A 24258-nucleotide genomic window follows, 5' to 3' on the forward strand; every position below is an offset into this window, starting at 1 on the left:
GAAGAAATCCAAGGCTCTCTGACAAAAATACAAATGGAGTTGACTCCACAACAGATTTTTCTCCACTTAAATTAAATTCCTTTATCAACTGAAAGGAAGTTGTCTTTGGCGTGTATGCCATCTGTTGGTTAAGGAATCACACACACACACTTGAGTGGAGCAGGGGGTTTCCAGCCTATGCCTGAACACAGGGAGCAATGAGAAGTTAAGTTCCTTACTCACTGGCTACTAGCTTGAGTCTGTAACCTATACACACACACACACACACACACACATTGTTTTTAAGCCTAAAATCCTGACCAGTAAACCTTGGCTGTCGCACAGGTGAAACGGGAGAAAAATATGGAGACGGTCTCTCAATATGCTCATAAAGTGTGAAAGTACTGATGCCATTATCCGTCGCCTCTTACTGCAGATGGGGTCGCCGGCGGGCCTATTCACTATTTGCTGAAAATACTTAACTACATCATAACAACATTGCTATGACAGAGCCGAGAGCCTTAAGTAACAGATTAAGACATAGACATTACAATTTTGGTGACAGTAAGGTTATAACATAGGTGCTGCGCTAAGGGGTTAACAGATTGAAGTAGCAATGTGCCATTTTTGTTTTTGTTTGGCTTTTTTTAAAAGACATCACCTATTTTTTGTAATAATTCTACTTTTACATATAATATTGTAGCAATTTTACAAACAAAAACCCAGATGGATAACATTATCGGCTGTGGTATGAAGAGTGTTGTTTATCCTTTGCACTTCACAGGCCAAGCACATTATAATAATGTAGTGTCTAGTTTTTCTCGCATTTAGAAATTAACCAAGCATTTTTTGTCAGGTAACAAGCCTGACACTGACAAGCAACCAACACGGCACAGACTGATCAGCATAATGACAATAATCAGATGTAAATGCACTGGCAAACAGGATAATACTTTGAAACACTGATGGGTAATTTCCATGCTAAATATCTGATTATAACCCAGCAGTTACTCAGTTTCCCTTCAAAAAACAGTGCACCATGGATCGAATGAGAGACACGCTCATTATATTATCCCTTCCTGTCTGTTTTTGTCTAGCCGCGTCCGGAATGAAAAGGGGGTCATGGTGTCACCGAATTAAATCAGCTCAAATAGGCAGTAATTACTAGGAGATGCACAAAACCTCTATGATATTTTGTGCTATCGGGACCCCACCACGAGTGCAAACACACACTGGTCTCAATTAGAGAAACAGCGGGAGTAAGACGAGGAAGGGACCCCTAGCATAAGAGGCTTAGGCTTGTTTTGTTTTGTTACACGTGAATGAATGCGTGGTAATATGAAGAATGCTGTGGTGTGGTAAATTGCTAAATACCAATGCTCATTATGCCTTTTGATAAGCATTCACAATTATACTCAAACAGAGGCACACGCACGAATGCACGAACGCGCACTCACACTCACACACACACACACACACAGTCCAATACAGTTTTCTAGACAGCACTGCTTGTACTACTGCTGCAATTGACTATTACTACTGTGAATGACTTCAAAGTACTTGTGAATTACTTCTTCAGCAATTGGCAACGGCAATGTCAATAATCGTATTATTACTAGAGTTACTGTTGTTGTACCGGTAGCTATTTTACAAATCTGGTTACATGCTTTACATGTGAAAGACAGAAAAAAAACCCACAAGTATTGTTGTGGCATCAATGCCAAGAGCACATCATAAATAACCAGTTGAAGTGATTCTGTTGCCACAAGAGCTACTGATCTATGCTGACTATGTTGTCTCAGACACATTGAAGTCATCATCCTAGGGGAGACTGAGCATTGCATAGGGAATAAGTCCTGGGGTTAGTTAGTTACCGCAGGGATTAGGGCTGTGCAATATATTGTATAAATACGTAATATCAATATTGCTGTCAAACAATATCAAATTTCATAATATCGATTTTAAACAATATTTTTGTCATTTTTCTATAATGCCAAAAGGTAGGTTACGCTAACCGCAATGCATTCCCCTCCACTTGAGCCATTGCAAGCATGAAGCAGACTTGCTACCAAACACTCATGCAGAACACCACTGTATGTTTCTCTATGGCCCACCACTCCAACTGCTGAAGGGAGGGAAGATTGTGAATTGTTTAGTCTTTAAAAGAAACATTGTCTAAAAATATTGTGATATCAATATTGACTGAATTAATCGCAATATTTTCATAATTTTCTCATAATTAAGCAGTCCTAAAAGGGATGGCTATAAAGAACCTATTTAGAAGAGGCCAGCCCTTCAGTCTCTTATACAATGCATTCTCTGAACAATACCAACATTCTGTTCTTATATCTTCTTAATTATTGAAACACACCATATTGTCTGTGAACTATGATTGTATTATAATCTCTGTAGTATCAACACTGATGAATGGACTAATAAAGTAAGACACCAATGGTTCACTGCACAGGATAACCCTTCTCCAAAATAATAAAAAAACATACCCTTCATGTGATTATGGCAGCAAGCAAAAACAAAAGATATTTGAAAAAGTGTACTTCAAGAAAACGCTACGACATGAAATTGATGGTAGCTGCAAATATTCACACACATTTTACATAGTGGACCTTTAAAGAATGGACATAATGTAGAGCATCACTCCCTACCATCTTCAAATGCAGCCGCCGCCACTGTCCTGTTCACTTGGACATGGCTGACGTGTGGTTTGGGGGTAGCGTCTGTGTTTGCGTGGCTGGGTCGAAGGTAGGACGCCCCTGAATCCCAGTGATGGGTGTCCCATAGGCGCACATCACCTGTGGTGTACCTGCACATTGAGATTGACATGATGACCAAGACCGCACAGTACTGATATTATGAATATGAAGATTTCCGTAATTGAACTTAAAAAACCTGCTAGGGAGTGAAAAACATAATGTAAAAAAATTACACAAAAGAAATTAATATTCAACCCAGCAGCAAAACATATGGAATGGGTTGACAATGATTTTCAGTCGAAAGACATCTATGCAAATATCTCCGCTATTCTTCAAACAGGGCTTTTTTTTTAATCAACCGATCAAGCTATCACCGAGCATAGTGTATAGCATAGTGTCTTCACTGTCACCCTTAACACAGAAGATGCTACTTGTGTGTGTGTTTTTTTTTTTAATCATTGTTTTTTTTTTGTCTTTAGTAAATATTAGGGGGTTCTTGAGGCAGCTGAGCCCCACTCAGTGGGAGTGGAGCTGGGCTTTCAGGCAGTGGCGGTGTGGGCGTCTCTGTAGCATCTGCCATAGTGCTTCAGGAGAGGCTGCACTGGACAGAGCTCAGGACTGGCACTGGGCTGCTGGAGGCCAGAGGACTAGAGTGGCAGCTCTCTCAGACTGCCAACTGTCTACTACCCTCTCAGGGAAGAGGAGGCGCTTTTCATCCTGCACTCACTCACAGCCACAGGCAATCTTCAGCTTGTTTTCCCAAACACAAGCTATAACACCACTATACTCAAGATGGCACTCTAACTTCATGACGACTGGCCGGTCTGCATGAATGACGTTATCGCCAGGCTACAGTTAGGCCCTACTGTATTTTGTTTTTGTTTGTATACACTCTTTTCCACATTATAATGTCACAGTTGATGGAACAATAGACAGAATCATATTCATCAGATATTTGAATGCATATTCAAAGCCTTGGTAGCACTTTCAGCTGTGAAAATGAACAGATTGAACAAAAACAGGTCACACAATGTTAGAAAAAGGCTCATATTCTACATGAATTTGGGAATAAACAAATACTAGTCAACTTCCACTTACCCTGCAAACACATATCCACTGCAGCAGCTGACATCACACAGGATCTTGCCCAACTCATACTGGAGCTGACTGATGGATCCAACTCGATTCTTAAATAAAGAATCAAGAATAAAGACAAACAAAAATCACTCATCACCAGCCAATGTTTGACATAGGCCTACAAACATTCAGCCAATTAAAAATGTTGTTGTTCTATTAGCTTACCTTCCAGTTAGAGCATACTAGTTTATCTGAGTTCCGTGAATCCCGCAGACTACTTTTCCAACAGGGTGAGTCGGAGACGCTAGCTCCGAAATGGTATCCCTCTCTCTGACAGACATTGTACCACAGCACTTCGTCTTCTGCCAATACTTTCCAAGCTTTGCTTACCTAGGGCACGGGTGATAAAATCACTTGGTTCATTACTCAGAAGAAAATATAGCTCATGTACTTGGTCAAATAAAAGCTTTGTGGAACTCGTAAGGTTCTACTTTAACAGGTGAGCACTTCATCGAGCTGTTCTAGCCTACCTGCGCGCAACTGCCCAAGTCGCGTCGGTCAAGGAACTGGAAAATCTTCAGTGCCAACTCATAGGGCAGTTCCACATCAAAGAATGGAATGTCATTAATGTCGTTCTGGTTGAATAAAGGCGTAAAAAATGATCAAGCTCACACCAACAACAGACAACACGCTAACATAATCAATACCAATTGCATCTTAGCCTACCAAGTCTTGGATGAACTGTTCCAGCAATTTCTTCCCCGTATGAACCTTTTTCTGAGGTAGTTCCTCTGCGCGGTCGCGCTGATGCCTTTTTCGCGTCCTCTCCGCTTGAATTCTGTCCAGGAGTGGACTTGTCCTTCCATCTAATAATCCTTCTGCTATAGACACATATTGGGGTTGGTGGTGCACACTCTCCTTACTGTGTGATTGCGTAACCTCTTGCTTTGAATTATTTGAATTATTGGAAAACGCTGAACAATTCCTTGCTTCATGTTTCAATGAAAAACTGTCTTTGTAACTGTCGTCAAAATAGGCAGATTTCCCATCTGATGCACTGGACTGAGTGCTTACAACTCGCGGTTTAGTACTTTCACCTTTAGAGTTTTTCTGCAATTCTCTTTTCCAGCGTTCCCTGAAGGACACTAACTCGTCCTCTTCCATTACAGTTCAGCTATGCCACTCACCGTCTATTGACAGAAATACATTTTAGCACCGAGACATTTTGCACTGCATGCCCCAAAACCAAAACAAATGGACAGTGCGCCCCTTTACCCATTCCGGGTAGAATACTGCTCAAACATAATGGTTCCACAGTCTGTTAAGGAAAATAGACTAATATGGTGCCATGGCAGTTCAACAATCAAAAACTTGCCTTGAAGCAGGCATGTGGTGTACCAAAAAATAAAATGAACAGCGTATATTAATTCATATAATTCATATTTAAACACTGCGTGGTTGGCCAACAGTGTGCTTGTGTATGTGCGCTTTACGCACGACATCATTGCAAACTGCCCATTCTATTCGGACAGTGGACTGAATATCGCACAAAGAGGGCAAATCAGGATAGAGGCTTGAAGAGTTAATGATCACCCGTGTCTTTTGGGAGAAGATGATGTAAACCCTCTACATCATGTGACACTTTAATAAATAATAGCCCACAGCACACAGAAACAAACCCATTGAGGAATTGATCAGAACAGATAGGCAGATCGCCGTCCAGACGAAGAAGGTGGAAGGTACACGGACGGCTGGATATTTTATTTCAAAGAGGGGGGAATATGTGCTGCTTGCCATTAGATCACGCGCTGCCAGTGATTCGCGGAACAGTTTCTGTGTACAGATCTACACCATGCACGGCGACGCTCGCATCCCGCCTGAGGCGCATCGGAGACCAGTTCGACAAAAAGCGCATGACAAGAGAAAAAGGAAGTATGGGGAACGATCGGGGCAGAGAGCGAGCCTTTAATCACTTTCACCTAATGTGCACTGCAATACAGGTAGCACTGGTCATCATGTATGTCAGAAAGCGACTGTAAACGTAATAGTGCAACCTAAGCATCCTCTGGAGCCAGCAACAGGTAAGCCTCACCTCGGACCGTCCTCAAGTCAACAGGAGTAGAATGACATCATACTCTACCATTGCTATTATACTGTATTCACGGTGCGTAACCAACAGTTGTTTGTATTTATTTTTCACCCAGATGTGCCTGAAATCACGAGGAATCGCGCAGGCGGCTGTTGACTGTTTACATAAGAGTAAATGTGGCGCGCCACATGGGCGCATCTCAGACAGACAGGATTGCCCTGGGTCGTGGCGCACGGGGTGGACGTCTGCCTTTGATCATGTACTCTGGCAGGACGAGCATCGCCGATTTTTTGTTTTAGACGCCAGAATAACTGCTGGGCATCCGTCATCTGATGTCTGTCTCCCCCTCACTGTCGTGTTGTAACTGTCACTGGAGGCAAGCATGATCGATTCCGTTTCGTTGAATAGGTCGTTGCAAATCAAGTGGTGTGTTGAATTATACACAAGAGAGACTAAATATATACAAAGCTGAGGTCATGCTCCCTTGGTGTTTGCAAAGGGGAAAATCTGACAAACATTTCTCAAGCTTCCCTTATTTACTGTCCACTGCTGAAAAAAGATGTTTATATCCAATGCTACACGTTAAGTGCACTATTATGACTTCATTGACGGAATAAGCTGGAAAGAGAAGCTGAATGAAGGTTTTAGGACCATGTGTAAGACATGGATGAAAAGCTTTCATTTGCACAATGAATGCACTGAAATGTTTTGATAAGCAATCACAATGGCTCTGCCGGTTCATTCTCCACAATATAACAACCAATGACTTTTGGTGTGATGTTTCTGTACTGTTGGTTTGATTTGTATGATAGGTTTTTAAAAGATGAATTTTGATAAACATTTTCAGAAATGTTTTCTAGAAGTTTTCTCTAAAGGGCTTTGGAAACTTTTGTGCCAGTGTTTCAAACTGTGCAGCAAATGGCATGCCAATGTTTACATAATGCTTTTATAAAAATGTGCAACTGTGTCGTTTTTCCAGTTAACTGTACCTTTGACCATGTAAAAGCTGTTTATATTATTAGATACACTGGACAAGACTGTTACACTTGATACCTGCCATTTTTATTATTTACAATGTTTAGAGTAGCTGAAATCATAGACAATGATGCTTTTAAATAAAAGTACTGATAACATTCACATAACGTGTTCACGTTTTCCACTTTTTGAACGAGTTACAAACACAACATTTCTGTGCAACAATGCAATTAATGTGTACAGTAATATGCACATTATGCAGAGAGTAGTATGACAGACTGGTATAATGTAACTGGTGGTTACAGTATAACCATTCACTTATAGTTACTTGGGCACAACCTCTGGTGCTGAACAAAAAAGTAACGTTTTGTGGAAAAAAGGTTTGCACACTCCTTTTTGGATTTTTTCTTCTTTAAGTTATTTTTTTCTTTTTATTCATTCACTGGCAAGCATGATGACGTTTCAACCTCTCTGTCTTCCTCCTCCGAACCGAGACGTCGAAACGTTATCATGCTTGCCAGTGAATGAATAAAAAGAAAAAAATAACTTAAAGAAGCAAAAAAATCCAAAAGGAGTATGCAAACTTTTTCCCCACAAAAAATACAGTGTAACCATTTTCACTGTAGAAGTTAAAGGTTTCTTGTTCCTCACTCTGTACTGATATCAGCCAACTGCACATCGATTTCAATCAGTGACTAAAACTTACTGTCTGGGTAGTCAGAAGTGCCGTAACTTGTGTGGGTGGGGACCTTCTACTGACTGTCGAAATTGGCATGGTTATGTGCGCGACCCCCCACCCCAGGAATGATTAGAGGAGGCTAATAGATCTGAAAATGTGCCGAGGTCGTGCCATCCTTCCAGCAGCGCACCGTCTCGATGACGGAAGAGCGGCAGAGCGGGCACGTGCGCTCTCTATCGAACCACTGGCACAGGCAGTCATCGCAGAAGACATGCTGGGGGCAAGAAGAGGCAAGAAGGGACAGCCAAAGTCAAAAGTGAGGAAAACATGACTGTTTCTCGGAAATCACCTGTAGCTAGCCTTTTGCACATATGCGGCATGATAGAAAAAAACAAGCTTACTACTGAAACTCAAAATTAAGTTATTACACTGTTGTGACCAGGCAACACACTGGGCCAAAAGAAAGGCTTTGGTACCGAACTCATTGACAATCAATAATCAATCAACCAATAAAAAGTTTTGTCCTGATGCAATTTTGCTCAGGTATGCAAATTGAAAACTGACAGTGTTGGTATGTCGTATCAGCATCATAATCACATTGTATTTTACATAGCAAATTATTACTGTACAGTTGACTTGAAGTGCTTTAGCCTAGAGGCAAAGCTACGGTGGAAAGGTAAAGGAAGGCATCTACTGCACTGTGGTGATTGGTCTTGTGCGAGAGCGATGCAGTGAGTACTGCAGGTGGTGGTGGACAGTGGCGTGCACAGACATTTTGGGGGGTAGGTGCTGAACATGTGGAACATGTGGGCATGTGGAACTCCTGGCTGCCTTATTTGGCTATAAAGGCTATCGGGGCATTAAGCAAGTGTAGATTACCATGTCAACATGGTACATTGTGACAAAAAACATTTTTAATAAGAAATTTCAAAAAGGGCATTTTATTCCAATCAGGGCAAAGGGGCAGGTGCTTAAGCACCACCTCGTCGCTATCACGCCTGTGGTGGTGGAGCTGAAGGCGAGGCTGGGGCTGGGAGGATAAAAGACATACCTGGCAGAGCAGAGCCACGGGGTCTCTGAAGTCAGACTGGCAGATGGCACACACGTCTCCTGCCTCACTGCACTGCTGACTGCTGGCCCGCATGCCGTAGCTCTGCATGTGGCACCAAAAGAAAAGCAAAAGAAATGAGACAAAACAAACAAGACGGGAAATCTCACCACCAGTGAACGTCTTGGACTACAGCAGACACGCTTTTTGTTTGTTTTTTAAATCTTAAATATTTTTTTCAGAGGTTCATCAACTTGTTCATCAACTTGTAACTGGATGAAAGGCACACATTCGAATTTGCTTTGCCGCCCTCAATGTGCCATATGTAATCTCAAAAAGTTGGTCTGGACCTAATCACAAGTGAACGATTATGCAAGGCAGCATGGGATTGATTGATTGATTGAATACATTTATATTTCTATGGCTACATCATGGCCAGTACAGATAGAAAAAAACATCACAACCATATGAATTAAGAGATTAAATACTTCTTAACATCAGGCAGCATGGGATTTCCCAGGCTAACATGACAGACGACTGATATGTCAGACTTTAGGCATGTCCTGGTTTGACAGCAGGGACATGCTGTATAGTTCAATGGGGGTATATTGATAGTCTAGTGTAGTTTGGTTAACCCAGAGGCAGTTGATACCACAGGTAAAATCAGACTCCTCAATTAATCACCTTTGCACATCAACTGGAATGCGCTTTATCCATCATACTACAAACCCCAACTCCGATGAAGTTGGGACGTTTGGTAAACAGTGAATAAAATCAAAATGCTATCATTTTCAAAACATTCAATCTATTCATTAGATGGAGAATAGTGAAAAGACAACATATTACGTGTTAAAACCGAGAAAAAATATTGTTTTGGGGGACATATGTACTCATTTCTAATTTGATAAATCCAACACGTTTTACCAAACGTCCCAACTTCATCGGAGTTGGGGTTTGTACATAATTCGCCTAACAGAGCTTTTTTGGGTCGGCAATTGAGGAGTGTTGCAACATGCTGCCATGCAAGCTATGACTGCACAAACAAATTTGCATGCTATGGCACAGTTGTTTGGCCTCAATGATGCTTCTGGCATGCCTAACTGCTGATGCACTTAGATTTATTGATATGGAATTTAGTCAGAAATGCTCTCAGTTCCAAGAAGAGTTTTAATCTCTACTTTATCACCCGGTGAGCAGATGGAACGTCTTCTGATTGGCTGAGCAGGTGTCCTTTATTCCCCGGTAGCAGGACACCTATGATGTCATACGGGCGTGCGGGCGTCCAAGTTGCGTCTTTTCTAACTTGTGTCGTTACTAATTTTTATCGCATCTGGTTGTCTAGCCAAGACCGCGTCATTGGTTCTATCGCATCTGGTTGTCTAGTCAAGACCCTGTTACTAATTCTATCGCATCTGGTTGTCAAGTAAAAAACCCAGTGGTCTATTCTATCGCATTTGGTTGTCAAGTCACCCCAACATTCTGCACACGTCCTTACATGCCTCCGATAGAGGCGCGTCTCACTAAATTAGGAAGTGGTGCACATAGCAACGTACCAAGCGCAGTGATTAATCTACTTTCTCACGAAGCCTTAGATCAACATATTAATAAATTAATATTTAAATGCTGGTAACCGGGTGAGAAGCGGAATAGCGGCCTTCGAGGTGTCCCGATATCAAGGGAAAATGGACTTGGCGAAGTCTGTGGCTGCGCCGTCGGGCTGTTAAAATGATCCGCATCGTCCATTATTTCCCTTGATATCGGGACACCTCGTCGGCCGCTATTCCATACGTAACAGACATGCATAGGTCTTTGAATTTCCAAACAAAAATGACAGTAAATGTAAGGTTAGCAGATACAATACAATACAATACCTGTGAGCCACAGAGGATGACCAAAGCTTTACGGATGCCGGATATTCTCCCACAGACGTCAAAGGACTGAAACACAAGCATTTTGCAGTTAGAGTTAAATTACAAAACACAGTGGTCAATAGAATCCACTCAAACACATTATTGATATTTGAATAAAAATTGTTGAAGATAGTCACGTTCACCAAAAACCTTTTCCATAACTTTTAACTGATATGAATGGAAAGGAAGTTAGTGGAGGATGTGGAGCACACTGAAAGTGAGATTATTTCTCTTGTGGTTCAAACCAACATCCTTCCAAAAACTGGGTGCCATGATTGCATCGGATCTCACATTAATCTGGATATATGTTCTGCCGTGTTCAGCGAAATAGCAAATCTACGAATTTAACTTGCATGGGCAAACCTCCCTTAAAGGAACAGTTCACCCTTTTTTGATTTTCATATATTTGCAGTATTTCCAAGCATTATTCATGAATGTGCATATCATTTTCCTCTCTAACACCTAGTCACAGGTGTAACTCATCAGGACACAAAGGTCCCAGTATGGTTCATTTCCAAGGGGTCTGGATATGCTTTGGAGCGTTCACGATATGCACAGAAAAAATGCTGTGTCTCAGGTCTGAGTTCACTTCAATGTCTAAAAGGGACCAAGCATGAAAACACCCCTAGACCACACTGAACAAACCAGGCAGAGCTAGCCTGATAGCCTGATTATCATTGACTTTCAAATCTCTTCGAGACTTGATCTGACTTAGAGCATAACAATTAACGTTTCCCAAATAGCATTGTTGACCCGCCTTCCTTGGTTTGCTACTGGTTCATTGGTTCCTGACAAAGTGGGTGGAATTCCAGATTTTTCGGGAGATCTGAAACGATATTTACATTGCTCTTGGCCTGACTAGGAGGGCATGGCCTGGCTAACACCAATCAGCAGCAGGTGCACTACAGTACCTTGCAGAGGCTGTAGATGATGATGAGCACGGCCCCTAGGAAGTAGCTGGTGGAGGGGTCCTCCCCCATGATGTACTTGTACCACAGCTGGATGGGCACCAGGGCTCGCAACAGCTGACTCAGCTCCTCAATCACCAAGTAGAACTTTCCCTGGAGATGGAGGGAGATGAGGGCATGAAAACACATTAACCCATTGATGCCAAATGCACCTGCGAAAAAAGGCTGCTGAATGCCTAAGCGCTTGTTGGGAAAGTTGCCCTCAGCCTATAAAAACCTAAATATCTCAGCATCTGACACACATCAAACATGTAATAAGTTGCATTTAAACACTAAGACCCTCATCTTGCATCAGAATGTGTTAATTCAGCTCTAACATACCAAGATTTGTATAAAATTGTCTCAAATCTTATGAGCCTGAATGTTGCGTCATGCAGCTCCAGGCGCTAGGGCCAATGTTGCGCAACATCCAGCATCCATGGGTTAAACAGATACCAGTTATATCTGTCAGTTTTAACAGTTATATCAGATATGACATATGCAGGTGTATGGCAAAACAGAAAAAGGATATGCAACCATCATCTAACTAGATACTACACAAGAGAAGCAGAACGCAACATTTACTTTCAGAGAATGAGTGTCAAAGAGCGTAAGAAAAATCAGATCAGCTGATATATTGATCAGATACCTTGATGCCAGGATGCATCGTGCATGGAAGGAAGGAAAGCAAGGAAACAGTCTTGCAAAAGGAGCTAACTGATACAAGAAAGTTTATGGAGGAGAAGATTCTACTTCAAACACTTCTTTGAGGGGGCTAAACCAGTTTTGTTCTGAACAAACAAACAGGGAAAGTCTACTGGGGCAACAAAAAAAGTAACACTAACAAAAAGGGAGAAAAAGGGAGTGAGGGAACACAATTCTGAAGAATGTACTAAATACAGATTTATTGCAAGTACGCAGTCAACTACTGTATGTAAGCTTTAGGCCACCTTGAGAAGCTAGCTATCTTCATCTGAACTGGCAAACATCCCAGAGAAATATCTACTGTTGAGCAAGAGATCACAGCAGAGCCAGAGGGCTTTTCCAACTGATACAGGCGCTACCTACACTGATATTCATACCGGAACTGAGTATGTGTGTTAGTCAAAGTGCGAGTAAGTGTACCAGCAGATTCATACACATGCTCAACGTTTGTTTGTGTGTGTGTGTGTGTGTGTGTGTGTGTGTGTGTGTGTGTGTGTGTGTGTGTGTGTGTGTGTGTGTGTGTGTGTTGTTTCTGGGAGCCAACCGGCAGAAACGTCGGCCACAGGCCTGGCCCGCCTCCAGAGCTCTGCTGCTTCTCAGCGGCATAGGCAATTCACCCATGGTGCACAGCGAGCTGGCAGCCACTCCTGCCACCTGCCACCCCCAACTCAACATCTCTCTCTCGTTCTCTCTTCCTCTCTCTCTCCCTCTTTCTTTCTCTCTCTCTCTCTCTCTCTCTCTCTCTCTCTCTCTCTCTCTCTCTGTATCAGCACCAGCCTGCGGGAGCCACTCCTCACCTCAGTAACCCCTCGCCGAGGGGCAGCAGCACTGACAGTGTGTGTCTCTGTGCTGCACAATGATTAAGTCCCCAGCAAAGACACAAACACATGAACAGATTTCGATAACAAAATTACAAACCCACCGCCGCCAGCAGCGCTCCGTTTGCTGATCATCATCGTCCCACGCAAACAAACATGCGAGGATGCATAATGAGCGGATGGATATCGCCTGACAGCGATTAATCACTCTTGTTGGAAGCTCTACTAACTGCCTGACAGGAGTGACCGACCTCTTCAACTAGGCAATTTATCTTTGCCTTCCTTCTGTAGGCATAGAGTAGTGTTTCTCAACGGGGGCGGTAGAGCCCCCCAGGGGGCATTGGGGAGCCCTAGGGGGCATTGATACAGTTGAGAGAGGGCAGTGTTTAGTTGTCATTGGGGGCATTAGTACATTTACATTTTTTTAATAGTAAGGGGGGGCGTTGATAGGCTCATAATGAGGTCAAGGGGGCGTTGGGAGGCTTAGGATGAGGTCCAGTGGGCGTTTGTTCAAAAATGGTTGAGAACTACAGGCCTAGAGCATCCAAACTACAATTGGGCATGGGCCAAAGACTAAAGCACTACTCAGCTTTTTTTTTACCCATGCCTTTTTTATTTTTTTGTTTTCCAATGAACTTTAAGCTTGCATTTTAGGTGTCTAGAATTCAGAGTGGTGTCCAGAAAAAATATGCCAGGATATCAGCATTTAAAATGTGTTCCACATTATAAAGTTAAGGCCTGGCCTTGAAAGCAGCATCAATCCCACAAGGAGTTAGCAAAACTAGGTCTCCAAATGTCCTAATGATAAGTCACATGTCCTGTATTGTTAAGTTTTGTTTATCAAGCACTGGTGCCTAGACATTAGATATTTCTTTATTCCACATTACATGGAATGGTGTCCAAGCGGTATTGTCTCTCAGCACTCAGCCCTGAGCCACACAACTCCAATGTACCAACTGGCAAAGAAAAGTAAACGACTGCCAAATACAGAGTCTAACTTGTGCTTAAACCAAGTTGAAGAGCAGAGCTGTGGGCGGATGGAGTGAGTGAATGAGGTTCCTTTCTCCCATAAACAAGGAGGAGAGGGGAGAACTTATGAAGCCAAGGTGAGGAGCGGAGCTGTGGGTAGGTGGGTGGCAGGATGAGCGAGACGTGCGCTCTCTCTCCCATAAACAAGGTGGAGAGGAGAGGAGAGGGGGAGGCCCAGGGGAGCGATGACCTCATCCCACAGCTCTCCCCAGGAGACATCATGAGATCACACTGACACGCAGCCTCCCTCAATTGATTGGACTTGTTTATAGAGGGGCGTCACGGGTAAACTCCGTCACCCCCTTGGATCACAGTTGGCTAAACTACTGACACCGCCATGGAAAGAGGTCAGTGCTCAGATAATTATGTAACCGGAAAAATACCTGGCTTGAGGGTTGACAATCATCCTTAAATGCTGACAGCGAGGTTAGGTGTGCATGTGTGTTTGTTTTTGAGACTGCCATGTTTGTTAGGTGATGCTGGACAACAAGGCAATGGAAATTTACCTGACAGTAACAAATTGTACTTGACAAAATGAATCATGAAATTGTGCATTAAAAGCAGGAATATATCACATATTTCTTAAAACTGGAAATGCTAAACATCAATTCATCACTGAAGTCTGAGAATGATTTGTCATGAATATTTCTTACCCTGGATTTGAAAGCCAGGAGGAGTTTGGGTAGAAACAAAATGATGCATTTCAGTCCAATGGTGACGTACTTCAATACAAAGTCTGTGATGCCAACAACCCAAATGAGATCGAAGAAGTCGAAACGGTTGATATTTGGCTTTGCAAATATAAGGCTGCAACAAAAAAAAGAATGAAAACAATCGTAAGTGGATTTGTGAAGGCCCTCAAAATTGGTTGGAAAGTGGCAATGCAGTACAAGGGAAAATACTCACATAGCAAGATGACACATGGTAAAATAAACCTGGGAGAACGCCAGGATGGATGGTAGAAATAAATAAAAATAAAAAATGAGATGAAGGAATGATGAAGTGAAACATAAATGAACTTCAAAACACAAATGTACAACAAAACACAAACACAAATGAAATGATGAACTTTTAAACTAAATAGAAAAACACAAGATGGATACTTATTATATGAATAATAAATAATAAAGAATAAACAATAAGGGCTATCAACGGAGGGAGCATCAGGAGAGCATGACCTGGCTAAGTAGTAATCTTTAACCTACAGGAAGTGGTAAACCTGCTAATACCCAGCCAACAGGTGCCATTTAGTTAAGAAAATAGGGATTCTCTGCTCTTCTATTAGGTGATTTACCATTACCCCAAGGTTAACTTGACCTGGTTTACTACTGAGCCAGGTTCTTGGAATACTCAGGTCAAGTTAACCTTGAGGTAGTGGCAAATCATCCACCGGTAAAACAAGAAGCTGGAGTCCTTATTACCTCCGCTAAGGAGGGTGTGTTGTCTGTTTGTCTGTCTATCTCTACCACTGTATTATGAGATTTACCACTTCATGCACTTAACCATGTTCTTGGAATACTCCCCTGGCCACACACAAAACTGTGGTGCGGTTATGAGATAGTTTTGAGATGTTGAGTAGATGATTGTTTTTAATGGGGTTAGTTTACCTGTTGTAGAGTTCTTCTGAACTAAAGGTGTAATACAGATAGGCAACATTCCCCGTCAGGAAAACCATGATCCACAAGGTCACAAAGACAGACCGCTCTTCCTGTCAACAGATCTCAAATCAGATTACTAAACACAAAATCATGCACAAATTTGGCTTCAACGGTGACATCAGTTATGAAGTTGAAGAAGTATGCTGGGGAAGATTACCCGTAAAGACACCTGATGTTTGAATGCAGAGTTGGCAAAGGCAAAAGTGCTTGCCATTCCAATACACACAGCAATACCTGAAAATCAAAAATGACATATTAGAAGATGCGGAGAACGCTGAAGTGCAGCACAATATAGCCCCCACATTTGGGCTTGCATGCCCATGTGGAGTGGACCCAGGTTCGAGTACAGTCTTGGTCATTTCCCAGCCCTGCCCCATTTCTCTCTCCCACTCATTTCTTGTCATCTCTTCACTAAAATATCAAATAAATGATATGCTGAAAAAATCCTGTAACAGTCTACTCGATGAAGAAGTACCAGTGCTACCGTAGATGCTATTGAAAACCACTTAACTTCCATTTAAGTCTTGGCTTAAATTCCTGAGGGAAAAAAACTAACTGCATAGTATATTCTTAATGTCGACTGACTGTTTCGATTTTAAGATATTATTGTGCATCTGTACACAAAGTGGCAACTATCAGTCCAGCGTTGTCAACCAGATAAAAGTGAGTCTCCTTTCAGAGGAGCAGAGACTGCATTGCCATTTCCAACTGGGTTAATTTTGAATGTCAGTCATATTGTGAATTTAACAACACTGAAAAAACTGAAAGCGAAAATGAACGTGTAACTTAAATATCTTGTTCAGGTGACCTCTTCGTTGAGTTAACCATGTCAAAGGCGTCTTGACTCCTTACTTGACGCACACGTATGGAGTGTACAATGCATGCCACCTTTACCTAGCTTGTGCTGGAAACAGACTTTGACGAGCAGGATGAGTATGAAGGGGATGCCCCTCTGTAGCCAGCTGACCACGGCCTTGAGCTCGGAGAGGGCGGGCGCAGGGGTGGAGGGGTCCTCGCTCCCCTCCTCCCGGCTGCTGTGGCGCTCAGAGGAGTTCGAAGACGAGTGGTGCAACAGCGATGACCGGCTCTGGTGGAAGTGCGGGTGGTGGTGGTGGTGGTGATGGTGCAGGGCCTGGCGGGGCAGGAAGGGCTGGCTCTCGCCACGGTGAGAAGAACCCACTTCCTCCCTGGACGAGGAGGTGGTCATCTGGATGAAGACATCGGGGTGCGAGCCCAAGACCAGCCCGGCGGCCTGGAAGGGGGCCGAGGTCACGGCTGCGGTGGACACCCCGACCAGGCCGGAGAAGAGCTGCTGAGAGGTGGTGGGGGAGTCTGGCTTGAGGCAGTCAAACACTCCACCTTCATCCAGGCTGCTTTCAGAGCCTAGTGTTTGGCTCCTGGTCCTGTGACAGAGGATGGCATGTTTGGGGGCAAAGATTAGGATGCATGGTAATTGATATGACAACATCACAAACAGCAGTGACAATTTTCAAAATTGCACCATACACCCTCAGATGAAGAAATGGCGTAAAATCACAAACAAACCTCTCTGGCGGCATGCCATCGGTGTTGCTGCTGTGTCGTCTTTGCATGGCAGTGGCACCCAGTCTGTCTGCAAGGGCTCCAAAACTGAACATGACATGACAGGAATGAACGAATGACCATACATTTCTGTTGACCAAAGCGGTCATGAAATGGTGAAATAGCTGACGAAAGGCACTAAATCATATTAACCAAAGTAAACTACGGTATACGCAATTAGAAGAATGTTTTATCGTGGAGAAAGCTATTCCAATTCACAACACAGACCGAAACACTGCGGTTGGTTGGTTGGGTGCATAGTATACAGGCTATCTAAATATGCTAACGGTGTTAGCTAACTAACTAGCAATATTGTACGTTAACCAGGAGTAGTTATGTCGATGCCTTTGTGACACCGAGACAATTTTATACTTTATGGTGCCTGCTTACCGTACATGCTACATAAAGTTGCACATTCTTTGTATTTGCTTTGCACACCGCAACAACTGCAGCATTGTCTAGCTGCCTACCAACCTGCAACAGGCAACAATGTAAAAAAGAAAGAGGGGCGGGTGCGATATATTAACTTCCTGGTGTGACGTCCTTACCGAACCAATCGGGAATCTCCATTTTCCCATATCTGCTATCTTCCAACCAGTCACAGAACTCGTTTGGACAGTTTCCCACAAGGACTTTGGGATACTGTTTTGATGCAGCTCGGACAAGGCCACAGAATACATTTAACCCGTCGGTAGCTAACGACAGTGCAGGGTTGACAGTTCCTTCACAGCTAAGTGGTCTCGTTTGAAGAAGAAACGTCTGTCCTTACAGTATTTTGCCTTTCAAGCATTTGACAACGTTTAAGTGTATTGCTTACAAAAATCTATGCAAAATAGTGAATAGCAAGACCTGGCTAACTGTTAGCCAATTGTGATTAGCAATAAATACCGACACATATTTGAACTGCTATGACAGTACATTCTTGTTTACTCCGCTGAAAATGTTATCGGCATATCTATACAATAGAGAGTGCACTCACAACGACAACGTCGTCTTGGTGTTTTATTAAAATGGGTTAGAAAACTATCGTTTTATTGCACGGAAACAGGGATTCAGTTAAGTGTTTAGCTGATAAGGAAAGCTAATAAGTCTTAGCTCACGTTAGCTTTTTTCTCGCTTGTGAATCGAAGTGTCAGCTAATGATCAAATGGTATTTGCTACCTGTAATAACGCTAAACGTCACAGGGTTGAGAGGCATTGACATTGTATAGCTTATTGTATGAACAGAAAAGAGCTGGGGTAGTTTCAATATCTGTTAGCTACCTGGACCTGGCACATATTCCAAAGAACGTCTCCATGGTGTTACGCAGACTCTTGAGGAAGCGCTGGGTCTTGGGGGTTGTTTTTGGTCTGTCCCTGATCTACTTTCTCACAAGTACATTAAAGCGGGTAGGTGTTTTTTTCCCCTTGTCATGTTTAAATCACAAAACTAGACACTTTCAATATGTCAAAGCTGAGCTCCATCTTTCTTGCTCACGCAGGAGGAGCGAAGCATCGGAGACCGGAGCCTCTTGGAACTGAGGGACCCCGACCATCACATTCCATGGAAGGTCCGATTCAACTTGGGCAACAGCAGCAGACAGATCACACAATGCAGGAATTCAATACAGGGCAAAATTCTTCTGACAGATGAGATAGGTAGGCCTAACTGGTGTATTTTATGGGACAATAATAACTGTATTGTCATACTCTCTTGTGGACTCTATTTATTATTGACCACTATTGTTACCAGTCCATCACTGTTTCCTGTCCTGTCTTGCACTTTATGTCTGTAAAATGCCAGTCTTGTATATGTCTATGTCCTGGCATGGTATAGAGAGAAAACATAATTTAATTTTCCGTAAGACTTGTACGTATGTAGAAAGTGACAATAAAAGCTGACTTGACTTGACTTGACTTTACTGACTTGACTCAGTTCAACTCTAAATTATTTTTTGTCCATAGGTTATGTATGTGAGCGTAAAGACATGTTGGTGAATGGCTGCTGCAATGTAAATGCACCAAGCTCCCGCCAGTACATCTGTAAAAGCTGCCTTGCAAACGGATGTTGCAGCATCTACGAGTACTGTGTATCATGTTGCCTTCAACCTGACAAGGTAACCCCACCAGCTCTCCTTTTTCATGCTCTCAATTGCATTTCTATTACACACTGTGAGAGCCCATTGCTACCTGTACATTTCTGTTGGTGGTTGAAATGTGTTGCTCATTTGTCTGTACTTCCCAACAGCAACCTCTTTTAGAACGTTTCCTGAATCGGGCAGCTGAAGGATTTCAGAACCTCTTCACCGCAGTAGAAGACCATTTTGAACTCTGCCTGGCCAAGTGCAGGACGTCCTCACAGGTACGTGCTAAAGCAGTGGTTCTCAACCTTTTTAGAACAAATGCCCCCTTGGCCTCATCACAAGCCTCCCAACGCCAGCTTGACCTCATCATAAGCCTACCAACACCCCCTTAGTATTGTAAAATAAAATAGACTAATGCACCTCAATGGTAAATAAGCCTAGCCCCCACTCAGCTGTATCCTTCTCCAACACCCCCTGGGGGGCTGTAGAGCCCCCGTTGAGAGAGACTATGCTAAAGTAAACAGTGTGAGGAGAAGACGTTCTCCTACCTTGTGTTCACATCTCGTAGTAGATCACTAGGTTGCCCTCACATTTATATTTGATTGACTTAAATAATATTTCTACTATGTTACAGGATTTAATAGTGTTGTTACAAAGAAAACACAGTAGCAGTGTAACCCGACGTATTACTGCGCACTGCGTCCCCCTCGGGGGCGCGAACTCGCCACCACGTCTATGGGAGTCACAGCATGATACCGCTGGACCAAGAGACTAGTCTCCCGGTCCAATGGCATCTACACTGTATGAGGCTCTGGGAGGGAGGTTTTACTAACGTTCAACGCCAACTCTGCTAGTTAGCCTCCATTACAGCAGCACATTGCATTTTGCTTTGCAAGACAACCAAAGTTGGACATCTTGTAAACTACCAATAGCCGCTGCCTGGGTTTTATCGCAGTTGCATAATAATCCCAGTTGTTTCCCCTTTTGGATATATTTTTGTCCCTTTTGAAAAGAAGCGCTTGACACATGTCCAAAATTTGTCCAAAATACAGCAACCTATTTTGCAGTATACACATTTTCTTGTTCAAAACAATACGTTCCCTGTGTAATTACTGCACTCCTATTGTTCCCCAACGGTAACACCAGAGATTCCAAGAGTATCCATTCTCTCTAGTGATACCATAGTAATAAAAGCTGCCATTTTAATTACAGAAGCAATAACAGTACAACAGTCTTCCTATGTGGTCTGTCCCAGCATTGTGCCTTTTATTCTCATGTACATATTCTTATTGTGCGTGTGCGTGTGTGTGTGTGGTACTGTATGGCCCATAGTTTGAAGACTGTGTGTATAATGTGCTCTTTCAATATGCTCTCTCCCATTATGTGTCTCTATGCCCTCCACTCACCATCAGAGCGTTCAACATGAGAATACCTACAGGAATCCACAGGCCAAATACTGCTATGGGGAAAGTCCACCAGAACTCCTGCCCATATGACACCAAGTCGGTCCGTCTTACAAGAAACACAAAATCCAGTGAAATAATGAAGGAGAATGAATGAATGTCACACAACAGTCTGGACTTTTGACAGTATGATGTACATGCCTCGTGTGTGTCTGTCCTTTTGAGCCTGGATCCAACATTTACTCAAAAATCCGATCACTCATCCCGCTATCCGCAGGTTAGGTGAGGAAGTTTTAAAAAGGATGTCTTAAAGTTTACACTTCATAAGTGCATAAAAGCATAGATTTGTTTTTTCTTACCTCATTAGGGACAAGTCCCATGTGTGTCACTCCAGCACCCATATAGCAGCAGCTGGTGTTCAGAAAAACACCTGGGGTGCATCCCAATATGTGTCCTTGCCTCCTCCACTTGCGCTTGTCTCCTCGTCCCACCTCCTGGCCCCTCCTCCGTGGAGAAAACGATAAAGTTTCCCAGCTGTCAGCCTCGCCACAACAACTTTTGAGGGACTGTTTTTCATTCACCATCCCAATTGCAAATGAGAAAAAGACTTTACAATTGAGCTTTTGCAAGATATTGAAATATAATGCTGTTGTCAGTGATGTCATCATGACGAGAAGCAAGTGGAGGAGGCAAGTGGAGGAGGCAAGGTCACATATTGGGATGCACTCTTGGACTTTGTGGTCAAGCTAGTTCCTCCCATCATTTCCTGTTGGTTGTAGTGTTCTGACACGTTGTAGTTTCCAGAGTGAGAAGTCCGTATACTTAAGATCATTTTCGTTGTCTGTCATTATTTCATGGCTGGATTATGTTTCCACTTCATCAGTCTTCATCAGATTCCAAGGATTTTAAGTCTGCAGACTTTTCACTCTGAAAACTACAGTCTGCCTTTGTCCTGCACCTTTTCCTGGGATGTGCACAATCTTCTCCTCGAACTTGTGACGCATTGCTCAACATCATTGATGATTGAAGTTTTATTCAAATACCTTACAGAAGCACAATTCAAAGGTAATTTTTCTCATTTGCAATCAGGATGTTGAATGGGGGGAAAGCCCCCTAAAAAGTTCTCTGCCCAGGTTGACAGCAGGGAAACGATATTGACGGGGACAACACCAAGGCAAGAGTCCACAAGCAGTGTGAAGAAAAAAGGAGTCGGACACAGGTGCTCGATGAGGAAGGAACACTGATGAAGGGCTAGACCCGAAACGTTTGCATCTCACTTTCTGTTTTGGCTTCTCTTCATTTTTGGCTTTTAATACAGTTTCACTGAACAGCATCAAGCTCCTGTGTTCTACTCCTTTTTCCTTCACACGGCATCATTATTTTGGAATTACGCACCGAGCGGAATTTCCCAAGTAAGTCAAAGGCGCGGACGCCATCTCTACCTTCACTCAAGAGTCCACAAGCAACAGGAGATTATGGGAGGAACAAGTCTGACTTGCACCCCAGGTCTGGGTTTCTGATCAAGCCTGATCTGTCAACGAATGTCTGGGTTGTGATGTGTGGTCTTTGGTTTCCCCATCTCATTGCAAGAGGGATGCTTCGTTGTGTATTTCAAACAGATGACATGGTTATCAACAATCAGGTTTGTTACTGCCCTATGGGAGAGTATTGCAAACTACAGAAACAAATGCCATTTATAACACAAACGTGAATCTTTTGTTTGTTTGTTTATTTGTTTGTTTATTAATTTAATAAAACTGTGATCGATCCATGTAAACTTTGTCACTGTCTTGTAGGCTAAGTATTTTCGGAGGGAGGAGTCTGCACTCTAAAAATCAGTTTTGTCTAAATCAGTCTTTATCAGATGCAGAATGCAGAATTTCAGAATGATGAAGACTGACGAGGTCAAAAACATAATGTTGTGATGAAATAAACCAACAAAGAAAAGGGGGGTTTGGGGTATATAGAGACTCCTCACTCCGGAATTTCAGTCAGCCTTCTCCTGGTATGTGCACAATCTTCACCTTCAACTTGTCTTGTAGGCTAACTAAGTAACATAAGCTCTGCAATCCACAACTATAGTGTGTGTATCTGCAATACCAATGCCTCTTTTCCACTGTCTGTTTTCTGGTAGTCACTTTTTGCCTTACGATTGAGCTCAGTCGTGCCTATTGGAAAAGCAAAAAGTTTTCTGCCAAGTCACGCTTTGTTGAGCTATAGTCCTACCAGAAAACCGGCAGTGGAAAAGAGGCATCCGTGGCGTCTTGTGGTTAAACGGATGCATACATGCAGGGGGACAAAGGGGTCAGCTGCCAGAGGCCTAGGGAGAGTGTGTGCTCAGAACTGGGTCGTCATCATTACATTGTATGTATTGGGCGGGGGTCCTTTTAAATGACTTGTGCCTCTTTTTCCAGCTTGACAAAGCATGACTCGGCCGCCACTTTTTGCTCTTCCATTGAGCTGTGTCGTGCCCAAACGTAAAGCAAAAAGTGCCGGCTAAATCGCACTGTCGAGCTGTAGGCCTAAAAAAAGAGGCATAAGGTGCTGTTTACACGTGTCCGGATATTTTTAAATGTGGATATTTTTTCATCTGTTTACGTGTAAATGCAGCATGTGGATAAAAATAAAAGCTCCATTGTAACAGGTGCGTTTTAGCCCCCTAACTGGGATATTGTTAAAGCTGGATTTTTGATATTCAGATTTAAACGGAAACGGAAGGCCAAAACCATGGTTTTCAAAAAGATCCATTGGGCCTACACGTACAGTATAAACACCGTCTTAGTCCTGGACCCAGCCAAAGCTTTTAGAGGCCCTATTTCTCAGAAAATGAATCAATCAGCCACATGACTGTTGTTTCCACGACCGAATGGTGTGATGTATTGGAACAAAGACAAACAAAAGAATGAGGAAAGCTTCATGATAAGCTCCTCGCTTGCTTTTTAGTCATGACAGTCATGCCATGCTCACACCCTGCTGTTTCTCAAAGTGGGGCAGAGGTAGCCAGGCCACGTCCTAGTGATGCAACACCTTCAGCGTTGCTTCTAGTCAGGCCAAGAGCCATATAAAATCGTTTCTGATCTCCCGATAAAAAGGGAACTCCGCCCACTTTGTCGGACCCCAGTCAACCAGTAGCAAACCTAGGGAGGTGGGTCAACCATGCCATTTGGGAAACGTTAACTGTTAGTAAGTCTCGAAGAGATTTGAAAGTCGATGATAATCAGGCTAGGTCAGAGGTGCTTCCTTTCGTGTCTCTCAGGGGAATCCCCCACTCTCCCACTTACTGACTCTGATGAGATACCAGATGCATCCCAACAACTAACTAAAAAGGAGTTCTAACACACTTATTTCCAGTTTCCAGCGGTCCATTCAAGTTCCCTTGAGATTACGAAGGCCATCACTGGACAATTAATCATCCCTGCTAAAGCGTGATCCGAAACCTGCATTGAAAATTAAGTAAAAGAAAATAATTATGCCCTTCCCCCCCGCCTCCAATCAAAATTTTCTCCCGTCATCTGACATTTTGATTAATGATGTGTCACCTGGGAGTCATTACGCCATTGGATACTGATCAAACCACAATGCGCAC

General features: G+C 43.0%; 3 protein-coding genes and 1 long non-coding RNA gene across 5 annotated transcripts in view; 2 read left to right on the forward strand and 2 right to left on the reverse strand.

Annotated features, from left to right (window-relative positions):
- The window catches only part of fbxw8 (F-box and WD repeat domain containing 8), a 26354-nt gene extending 21335 nt beyond the window's left edge, over positions 1-5019 (reverse strand). Inside the window, exons 1-5 of the mRNA XM_063195386.1 lie at positions 4494-5019; positions 4298-4402; positions 3993-4157; positions 3789-3877; positions 2643-2800 (exon numbers count right to left, since the gene is read on the reverse strand). Of these exons, the coding sequence (XP_063051456.1) occupies positions 2643-2800; positions 3789-3877; positions 3993-4157; positions 4298-4402; positions 4494-4931 (955 nt within the window). The 5' untranslated portion in view covers positions 4932-5019. The remainder of the gene's footprint in view (positions 1-2642; positions 2801-3788; positions 3878-3992; positions 4158-4297; positions 4403-4493) is intronic.
- Positions 5020-5170: 151 nt separating this feature from the next.
- On the forward strand, positions 5171-7242 carry LOC134446111 (uncharacterized). The gene is made up of 2 exons (XR_010034377.1): positions 5171-5848; positions 5972-7242. It is a non-coding gene; the product is annotated as an uncharacterized LOC134446111 (long non-coding RNA).
- rnft2 (ring finger protein, transmembrane 2) lies at positions 6897-18561 on the reverse strand. Of its 2 annotated transcripts, none has more exons than XM_063195389.1 (10): positions 18470-18561; positions 17171-17254; positions 16520-17028; positions 15783-15859; positions 15575-15675; positions 14621-14774; positions 11380-11529; positions 10430-10495; positions 8562-8663; positions 6897-7784 (listed from the first exon to the last, which is right to left on the reverse strand). In XM_063195389.1, the coding sequence occupies exons 1-10, from the start codon at positions 18502-18504 to the stop codon at positions 7650-7652; spliced, it is 1413 nt and encodes a 470-aa protein (XP_063051459.1). In that variant the 5' UTR covers positions 18505-18561; the 3' UTR covers positions 6897-7649. The 2 variants fall into 2 exon arrangements, with proteins under 2 accessions (XP_063051459.1, XP_063051460.1); XM_063195390.1 differs by lacking the exon at positions 18470-18561 and adding an exon at positions 17597-17687.
- spring1 (SREBF pathway regulator in golgi 1) lies at positions 18503-22443 on the forward strand. Its single transcript, XM_063195393.1, has 5 exons — positions 18503-18595; positions 18688-18844; positions 19151-19302; positions 19434-19547; positions 20682-22443. The coding sequence occupies exons 1-5, from the start codon at positions 18503-18505 to the stop codon at positions 20763-20765; spliced, it is 600 nt and encodes a 199-aa protein (XP_063051463.1). The 3' UTR covers positions 20766-22443.
- Positions 22444-24258: the final 1815 nt, after the last annotated feature.

The sequence above is a fragment of the Engraulis encrasicolus genome, chromosome 3 (genome assembly GCF_034702125.1).
Source record: "Engraulis encrasicolus isolate BLACKSEA-1 chromosome 3, IST_EnEncr_1.0, whole genome shotgun sequence".
Classification (NCBI taxonomy): domain Eukaryota; kingdom Metazoa; phylum Chordata; class Actinopteri; order Clupeiformes; family Engraulidae; genus Engraulis; species Engraulis encrasicolus.